The 10330-nt window shown below is 43.3% G+C and overlaps 1 protein-coding gene across 1 annotated transcript; it reads left to right on the top strand.

Moving 5' to 3' along the window:
• The first annotated feature begins 3467 nt into the window (after positions 1 to 3467).
• H1-0 (H1.0 linker histone) lies at positions 3468 to 6851 on the top strand. Its single transcript, XM_089674275.1, has one exon. The coding sequence runs from the start codon at positions 3928 to 3930 to the stop codon at positions 4516 to 4518; it is 591 nt and encodes a 196-aa protein (XP_089530401.1). The 5' UTR covers positions 3468 to 3927; the 3' UTR covers positions 4519 to 6851.
• Positions 6852 to 10330: the final 3479 nt, after the last annotated feature.

The following is a 10330-nucleotide window of genomic DNA, read 5'->3' as shown; positions in this document are numbered from 1 at the left end:
CTGGCACCCTTCATACAGAACTAAGATCATAACACAACCTGGCACCCTTTATACAAAACTGAGATCATACCACAACCTGGCATCCTCCATAGAGAACTGAGATCATAACATACTCTGGCACCATTCATACAGAACTGAGACCATAACACAACCTGGCAGCCTTCATACAGAACTGAGATCTTAACACATCCTGGCACCCTCCATACAGAACTGAGATCATAACACAACCTGGCATCATCATACAGAATTAGGATCATAACACAACCTGGCATCTTCATTGGCAACTGAGATCATAACACAACCTGGCACCCTTCATACAAAACTGGGAACATAACACAACCTGGCACCCTTCATACAAAACTGGGAACATAACACAACCTGGCACCCTTCATACAAAACTGGGAACATAACACAGCCTGGCACCCTTCATACAGAACTTGGCCCATACTACACCCTGGCACCCTTCATAGAGAACTGGGATCATACCACACCCTGGCAGCCTCCATAGAGAACTGGGATCATAACACACCCTGGCACCCTCCATATGGAACTGGGATCATAACACAACCTGGCATCTTCAGAGAACTGAGATCATACTACACCCTGGCACCCTCCATACAGAACTGGGATCATAACACGCCCTGGCATCTTCATAGAGAACTGAGGTCATAACACAACCTGGCACCCTCCACACAGAACTGGGATCATAACACACCCTGGCATCTTCATAGAGAACTGAGGTCATAACACAACTTGGCACCCTTCATGCGGAACTGGGATAATAACACAATCTAGCATCTTCATAGAGAACTGGGAACATAACACACCCTGGCACCTTCCATACAGAACTGGGATCATATCACATCCTGGCACCCTCCATAGAGAACTGAGATAATAACACACCCTGGCACCCTCCATACAGAATTGGGATCATAATACAACCTGGCATCATCATACAGAATTGGGATTGTACCACACCCTGGCACACTCCATACATAACTGTGATCATAACACACCCTGGCACCCTCCATATAGAACTGGGATCATAACACACCCTGGCACCTCCATACATAACTGAGATCATACCACACCCTGGCACCCTCCATAGAGAACTGAGATTATACCAAACCCTGGTACCCTCCCCTCCATACATAACTGAGATCATAACAAACCCTAGCACCCTCCATAGAGAAGGGAGATCATAACACACCCTGGCCCCCTCCATAGAGAACTGGGATCATAATACAACCTGGCATCATCATACAGAATTGGGATTGTACCACACCCTGGCACACTCCATACATAACTGTGATCATAACACACCCTGGCACCCTCCATATATAACTGAAATCATAACACACCCTGGCACCTCCATACATAACTGAGATCATACCACACCCTGGCACCCTCCATAGAGAACTGAGATTATACCACACCCTGGTACCCTCCCCTCCATACATAACTGAGATCATAACAAACCCTAGCACCCTCCATAGAGAAGGGAGATCATAACACACCCTGGCACCCTCCATAGAAAACTGGGATCATAACACACCCTGGCACCCTCCATACAGAACTGAGATCATAACACACCCTGCATACAGAACTGAGATCATAACACACCCTGGTATCCTTCATATAGAACTGGAATCATACCATACCCTGGTACCCTCCATACATAACTGAGATTATACCACACCCTGGCACCCTCCATACAGAACTGAGATCATAACACACCCTGGCACCCTCCATATATAACTGACATCATAACACACCCTGGCACCCTCCATATATAACTGACATCATAACACACCCTGGCACCCTCCATACATAACTGGGATCGTAACACACCCTGGCACCTTCACACACAGGCACACCTAGAAATTGGATCACACCACAGCCTGGCACCTTCAAAGAACTGGGATAACTCAGCCTGGCATCTTCATAGGGAAATGCGATCATAACTCAGCCTGGCATCTTCATAGGGAAATGGTATCATAAATCAGCCTGGCACCTTTACTAACCTGCCATCATTTACTTACTAAATAAATAAAGTGGAATGCTGAATGGGTTTGTTTTTGTAAATGACACCCCCAAGCCCCATCAAAGCTCTGTGGGGGGAACCTGCTAATGAAAACTGGAGCAGACAGAATATGAAGCAGTTGTGCACAATAACCAATCAGCTTCTACATTCAGCTTGTTCAGTAAAGCTTTGAAAACAACCATGTGAAGCTGATTGGTTGACATGAACTATCTGCTCCAGTCTTAGTAAATCCCCTCTGTATCTGGGCAGAAGTTATCAAAATTGGAGCAGATTCTGGAGCAGCTGGGCACAGTAACCAATCAGCTTCTAGCTTCAGGTTATTCAGTTAAATCTGAAAGTCAAAGCTTGAAGCTGATTGGTTGCCATGAACATCTGCCCCAGTCTCAGTAAATCGCCCTCTTGTGTGTCTGCCTGTAGGGAGCCATCTCTATCAGCACCCCAGGCTTCTGGGGGATATTTTCCTTTAAACACAATTTGAGGCTCCCTCAGGGACAATGACTCTTCAATCCCAGGATGAAGAATACAGAAGTATGTGTGGCTATAGGCTGATGGCTGCCCCTAGAATGGTATCTGAGGGGAACCCCAGCTATGGTCATGGCTGAGTGGAGGACAGTGTGTGGGTTCAGGGATGAGACTTGTCTGTGACCTCTCAGACTATCCTGCATTCAGAATGTGTGTTTTCCATGGTTGGGGTGTAGTGTTATGCATTTTGGGGGTACACACAGAGTGATAGGACCCCGCTGCAGACTGTGCACCCCGCATTTCCCAGCTCCTGTACCCCCAGCACAGGAATGGCTGCATTGTAACACTCCTAAAGTCTGCAGAAAAGTTCAGTAAAAAGCTGTCCGGTGTGGTCAGGGGGTGTCCCCGGAGTGGGGTTTGGGGGTGCCGCTGTGGCAGAGTTTGGGGTGTCCCCCAGGAGGGCTCCAGGCCCTCCCACCTCTCCCTGATGGACACACTGGGCTCCCTCGTCTCTGTGTTAGTTGGGGTCGCTTTTGCCGGCTCCAGTATCATCCAGAGAAGACGGATCCGTCCTCTGATGGACCCCACCACTGCACCAGGGATGCACCTTCACCCTGCCGAAGCCTCACTCCCGAGGGGCCCCCAGGGGCCGATAGACAGGGGCCAGAATAGAGGAAATGTGTGTGATTTTAGCAGCAGCACGGCGCTTTTCGGGGCTCTCCCGCGGGCTGTGGGGAGTCCCGGGACTGTGAGACCGGGGGGGCTGAGAGAGGAAGGACCCAGCTGACAGAGACTACGGCTAGGGGGCTGGCGCGGCGCCCCGGGGCTCAGGGAATGGACACTTTGTATACGCCAAGAAACACAGATAGTCGAGGAGCGGCGCCATGTCTGCCTCTTCCCGCCCGCAGCCGGCAGTCTTCAACTCGGTCCGACCTCAGCAAATAAAAGGCGGGAACCGGCGGGAGGGGCCAGTAGAGGGAGGGAAGGCTCCGAGGAGAAGAGTGTTTGTGAGTGTCGCCGAGCAGCAGAGAGAGACAGCTGAGGCGGAGACACCGTCCAGGGGAAGAACATTATTCAACAGAAAAAAAAAAAAAAAAATCCCCATTCTGAAGATATAAGACGAGTGACTTTGTCCTGAGACAGGTGCAAACTCCGCACACTGACTCGGCTACGTGCTGAAGAATCCGTCAGTGCTGAAGGACTGTAAATACCTCTGAAGGGGAAGACAAGTCAGCAGGCGGATTTTACAAGCTGTCCCTTCAGGACTCTATTTCTCCGTTGACCAGTCCATTCCTGATCTCCCTGATATTATCTATCAGCAGTCCCAAAGGCTGGAATAGACAGCTGTGAGACAAAAGAATTACCCAGCTGCCTTCACAAGAAAGTTTTCCTGGTCGGAGGCACCTGCTATCAACACCAACATGGCAGAGAACTCATCCACCGCACCAGCTGCAAAGCCCAAGAGATCCAGGTCAACCAAGAAGTCCACCGACCACCCAAAGTACTCGGACATGATCGTGGCTGCGGTCCAGGCGGAGAAGAGTCGGTCTGGTTCGTCACGCCAGTCTATCCAAAAGTACATTAAGAATCACTACAAGGTGGGGGACAATGCTGACTCCCAGATCAAGTTATCCATCAAGAGGCTGGTGACCTCTGGCACCCTCAAGCAGACCAAGGGTGTGGGGGCTTCTGGATCCTTCAGGTTGGCCAAGTCTGAGGAACCTAAGAAACCAACTAAGAAGCCCAAGAAGGAGGTCAAGAAATCGGTAACTCCCAAAAAAGCAGCAAAGCCGAAAAAGGCGGCCAAGTCTCCAGCCAAAGCCAAGAAGCCCAAAGTGGTGGAGAAGAAAGCAAAGAAGGTGACAAAGAAAAAACCGGCACCCTCACCTAAAAAAGTCAAAAAGACAAAGACTGTCAAAGCCAAACCCGTCAAAGTATCCAAGGTGAAGAAGGCAAAGCCATCCAAGCCCAAGGCAAAGGCCAGTCCAAAGAAATCTGGGAGGAAGAAGTGAGCAAAGCTGGTGCAGTTTGTGGACAGCTCCAAACCTCTTGTGTACATAGTTTTCTAACCTTTAACTTTTTCTCCTCTAGTACAACTTTCTAATTATGATCCTTGTAATTCCTGAGGACAATATGTTTATTTATGTACATAGTTTTTTTTGTTTTTGTTTTATTATTTGTGCAGGGGATTTTAAAAGTAGATTAATAGTATTTGTCTACACTCATTTTGTAGTATCTAGCCTGTAGCTTATATAAAATGGACAACGAAGACACTTCTAGCTAAGGTGTAACAGTTGCATTAATGATTTGCTAAATAGTTTGAACATAAAAGTTGATGGTAAACAGGTTTGGAAGTGTTCAACATATGAAAGATGAAAACATTGGGAGGAATTACTGAAAAGCGAGACAAATTTGTCTCCAACTGTAGCACTGCCAATCAGCTTTTACATTGTCATTCCCAATGCTGCATGGAAAAGATAAAAGCTGATTGGTTGCTATGGGCAACAGCACTAGTTGAGATAGAACTTGTCTCAGACACTTTTTTTTTTTATTTCCCTATGTGTGCACTATTATTATTCATGCTCTTATTTTTTTACGTTTTATATAGACCCACACATGTATCTGCGGGGAATGATTACTGCTGCACTAGTAAAAATACTGGAATAATAGCCATTGGTGTTAGGCTGTTTTGCTTTAATAGGAAATCACTAATGGAATATGGTTTTTATTTCAGTAAATTTAGTTAGGCCTAGCACTACATTTATTGATGGCCGTTCTGTAAACAAACAAACAAAAAAAGCTGTGGGCCCCAGCTCATCCTGAAAAGTACAGTAACAGTTAAGGGGTCCCTTCTTTAGGCAGTTTATATCTGAAGTGTTCTGTTTGTGACCCTTGAAATATTCCTATTATCCGCTTTAATTTTACTTCACTATTGCATTTTATGAAGCTGTTGCTATTTTAGTTTTATCTACATTATATAACCTAATAGTTATATGGATTTAGTCTAGGCTTGCCAGATCTCCCACATCATTGAAATAATAGTATATTTGACAGGTTCTAGTCCCAGCATACGCTGTAACACTGCTAGTGTTGGTATGGTCCACAAACTATTTTTACAATTATATATTGGTTGCTTCTGTCCCCTTTTATTTCTAGAAAAGAGTGGGCATCATACATTAAACTATCCTAAGGAACTATCTGCAATGTCCTGTATTCCCCCTTCGGCTTCTTTATTTAATTTTCTAATATCCTTTACAAGCATGATAGGAAGATGCAGTTTGATTCATAGGAGTAGCACAGAAAGGGTGACTTTTAAATGCTTATATCTGTTGATATCCATATATTTATTTGAGCACGTCTGTCAGTAAAAAAACCAAACCCCTGCTGTGTAGTAAGCACCCACTGGTACATAAACGAAATGTCTTCACTGCCTTGATTCCCACTGCAGCCCCATTGAAAATTGTTTGTGTGAATATAGCACACTGCAGTCCCATAATGCTTTGCTAGGTGCCTAAGCAGGGCAATTACCAGGCACAGCCACTGTCATCTGGGAGGGGAGGGGTTGGGGATGTGCCTAAAAGTGTATAAAATCGGACTTTGAGTTACAGATTAATTTTTTCCTGTGATCTTTGCAGAGGAGGCAGCACAGATTGGGTATGAAAGGATACCTACTAACAACACAGTAATATAATAAAGAATAAGTACAATGTAACTATGTTTAAAGACTAGCACTTTTTAACATCTAGAAAAGTACACAACACATAACTTAATAGAGGTGTTTACTGTATAATGTAAGAAAATGTTTTGGACTAGTAGGTCGCTGTCATTTTATTTAAGTACATGAGTTTTTTTAAGTAAGGGTTTAAGGGGATTTTTTTTTTTTTTGTCAATGGTGTTAGAAACTATAATTTAAAGCCCAACTCCAGTTAAAACATTTTCTTTATTTTGTATCGACTGGTGAAGACTTAGAACATCTATCATTTTTGTTATGGTTGCTGTGAACCCCTTTGGAAGTTTTCCCTACATGTTCTGTCCCTTTGACACCAGGACTAGAAATGGGAGCAGGTAGGCACGGACAGCAACAGAAACTGCTACAAAAAAGTTCCTTTGTTGCTGTCTGTCTATTGAGGAGATTGTCATAACTCCCAGTCCTTGGGTAGGAAGTGGGCAGAAATCTACGCTGTGGGACTTCAGGACTAGCAAATAAAGACAATTTTACAAAAAAAAAGAAAATACATGTTTTGATTACAGTTGAGCTTTAAAATGTGTTTTACTTTATAGTTTAGCAATGGTGACATGTGATCCTTTGTAATTAAGAATCTAAAAAATAAAATCAGGAATCCTGTTTTGCTGTGTTTTTGTTTCTTTATAAAGAATGTTTAACATATTTGTAACACTCAGGGCCTAATATATTATGGTGGAGAGAAAGGTGAGATGAACCTGTATGAACTACAGACATTCAGGGTCATGAAGGAAAATTTTACCAAAAAAAAAACCTTTTTACCCCCTTCATGACCAGGCCTTTTTTTTTTTTTTTTTGCTATTTGGCGGTGCGCTACTTTAACTGGCAATTGATGCAACACTGTACACAAATTAAATTTATATAATTTTTTTTTTCACACAAATTGACATGGACATCTCCAGTGGCACTAATCCAGTGATCAGTATAATACTGTACACTGTCACTGTACTAATGACACTGGCTGGGAAGGGGTTAAATGTGTGTCTAACAATGTGTAAAGTGTGCTGCATGATAGTTCCCCTTGCCTAGAGCCCTGTGTTTGTCAACACAGGGCTCTGGGCTGTAATTTGACACATCAGCAGGTCCCTGCCATGAAACATAGGCCAGGATCTGCTGACAAACTCCTGCTGTGTAAAATCACAGGGAAGTAGGCGGGTGGGGACGCGCATGTGCCCGAAACCCTGAAACATGCAGCAACTTAACTATACGTTGCTGTGCCTGTAGGAGCCGCCCCACTGCAGTATATGTACTGCAGTGGGGCGAATAGCAGTTAATGTCACACTACAGTAAATCAGACCCAGGAACATCAATTCATTTTATTTCCCTTCACACTTTTGTAAATGAGGCCCTAAAGCCTTGTACACATGGGCTGAAAATCAACCAGTTCAGCAGGGACTTGCTGAGACCATGTGTATAGCTGTCTGTTCTACATAATCCAGTCTCATGACCGGCTTGTGACAAATGGGCATGCCTGAAAACCAGCATTCAACCCACATCTGATCAGCTCTTCTGCTGGGTTGAATGAAAAAAAGTATGTGCACCCAGCTTAAGACCCAATCCTGGAAATACAACCTGATATAGGTACTGGAGGATTGAAGTTTGGAAGTATCCTGTTATCAGTGAATGTAGGTAACAGGAACTCCAATACTCCATTCCTGAAGTTATTTACGGATTTACTATTAAAGTTACCTAACATTCAAAGTACACACGTTAAGGGAAACATGAAAGCGGAACAATACTCACCTAAACTCCAGCAATGTGGTGTTCTGGAACAGTCCACCTGAATGACCATTCACATCTTCGGGTGGCCGGCTTCTAGGTCTCTGTTTCCAGCCATTGTCATTTGCTGAGCAGGAGTTCAATCAGATTCTGCATTTCTGAATTTGTATAGTGAACTGTGCATGCACAGCTTACTTTACAAGGGTGGACAGGCAGGTAAGTAAATTTGATGCAGAAGAGACAAAGCATGTCTTCTGCATTAAAATTCCTGCCTGTTTGCCCTTTTTTACTGTTTTCTTAAAGTTTCACTTGAAGATTGCCATTGCTTAGGTCTTACTTGTGAAGTTTTTAGTTGCCTAGCAATCCTGCTGACCTTGCTTACTAACCCAGAGAATATAATTGGGTCCATGAACACTGGGCCTAAAAAATGCTGCTTCTGCAGGAGTTGTGTTTTGCCTGTAGAAGCAGCTAATGTTATCCTATGTGTCCATGCACATTAGAACGATTAGAGGCATATTTTAAAAGCAGTGTTTTTTTGAGGAGTTTTCTGCCCGAAAAAAACCCCCATAAACGTTTCTTAATACCTGTACAAAAAATGCTCTATATGAGTTTTTTTTCCGGCCAAGGGAACTGGTGTTTTTTAAGCCTAGTGTACATGGATCTAAAAAATGCATCAGCATAACAGCCACTCAAGTAGTGTTTTCAAAATTAAATTGGCAACAATTTACCTATTTATTTCATGAAAACTTTACCCAAAAAAAAACACTAGAATGCTAAGCCTTGATGAATCAGAAAGAAAAAGTTTTAGCAGCAGAATATTGTGTACCTATTGGCAGGAGTGGACTGACCATTTGGAAACTCGGGCACTGCCCAAGGGCCCAGGGTCAGTACCTTTTTCATAGGCTTTTTTAAGTTTGGGCAAGGACACAGGGGCCCCATGATCCCCTATTGCCCGGGGGCCCCATGAGTTGTCAGTCCGCCCCTGCCTAGTGGAGTAGGTCATATAAAATATTAAGGTAGAAGGAAAGGCTATCTACTAAGTAAGCTTTATATGTTGCCTGCCCCTTTCCTTTACTAATGCTGCACATTTGTTAATAGGAAGTGTAAATACCTTTATTTCCCAAGCACACAGCTCTGAGCGGCTTGGTAAGAGCCAACAACAGTGAGGAATTCCCAGAGCAGCCACCTCGCTGTTGCCAATACTCCGAGCGTTTTGCACAGGTATTCACACTGCTTATTAGAAATGGTTTCCAGCATTAGTTAAGGGGAGGAAGGGGGGGAACATTTAAAACACAGTAAAAAGCCTTTTCTTTAATTTTCAACATTTCTTATCTGCAAATTTCATAAAATAATACCTGTTGATCAGACATTTTCTTTTATATAGTTACAACACTCTATTCCTGTCTCCAAGATGTGTCACATCGTAGCATAAGTTTCTGATGGAGAGTACAAGCGGCCTTTTTAACCATTTCCCGTCTGGGCCATGTAGATAAACGGCCGGACAGGAGTGTTGCCGATGTGGGTGGACGTTTCTAAACGTCCCCCCACATCCATTGCCTGTGTGTACTCCTTGGGAGCGCGCGGCACCATGATCGGGGCCCGCTGTGTCCAGAGGACACAGCGGAACACAGATCACTGTATGGGACCTCTGTGTGATTGGCCAATCAGTGATCACATGAATAGTAGTAAACAAGATGTCACTTCCTGACATCATTGCTTACTACATGTGAAATCTGTGATCACAGAGGTCACATAGTACAAGGCTATTCTCAACAGCCTTGTACCATGTGACAAGCTGCGACCAATCACAGCTCTCAGAGTATTTCTCAATGGCTGCAAGAATGCAGCCAGAGAGAAGGAGAAATTATTGCTTTTACAGCCTTTATGGGTATAAAAGCAATCAGTATATAAAAAAAAAATCTTCCATCGCCCCCCCACAAGTAGTACAGTGTCACCATGGTGACACTGTACTGCTAGGGTGACAGTATGTAAAAAAAAAAAAATATATAAAAATATAAAAAACACATTTTAAAAATAAAAATTTTTGGTTATAAACTAAATTTGTTTTTTTTTACTAAAAAGATAACTGAATACATTTTGGCTAATATTTATGATGAAATATTATTTACTTGCAAAATTTTATAAGAAACACTTTTTCAAAATTTTTTGACTTTTTAATTTATATAGCAAAAAAAAAAAAAAAATAACCCAGTGGTGAATAAATACCACCAAAATAAAGCTTTATCTGTCTCAAAGAAATGCTAAAAAATTTATATGGGAACAGTGTTGCATGATGGCGCAATTGTCATTCAAAGTGTGATAGCGCTGAAAGCTGAAAATTGGCCTGGACAGGAAGGGGGTAA

Source organism: Staurois parvus, unplaced genomic scaffold (genome assembly GCF_062004578.1).
Source record: "Staurois parvus isolate SC_StPar_1 unplaced genomic scaffold, SC_StPar_1.0 ptg000149l, whole genome shotgun sequence".
Taxonomy (NCBI): Eukaryota; Metazoa; Chordata; class Amphibia; order Anura; family Ranidae; genus Staurois; species Staurois parvus.
Note: the sequence above shows the minus strand (reverse complement) of the source record. Positions and strands in the feature narration are given on the sequence as shown.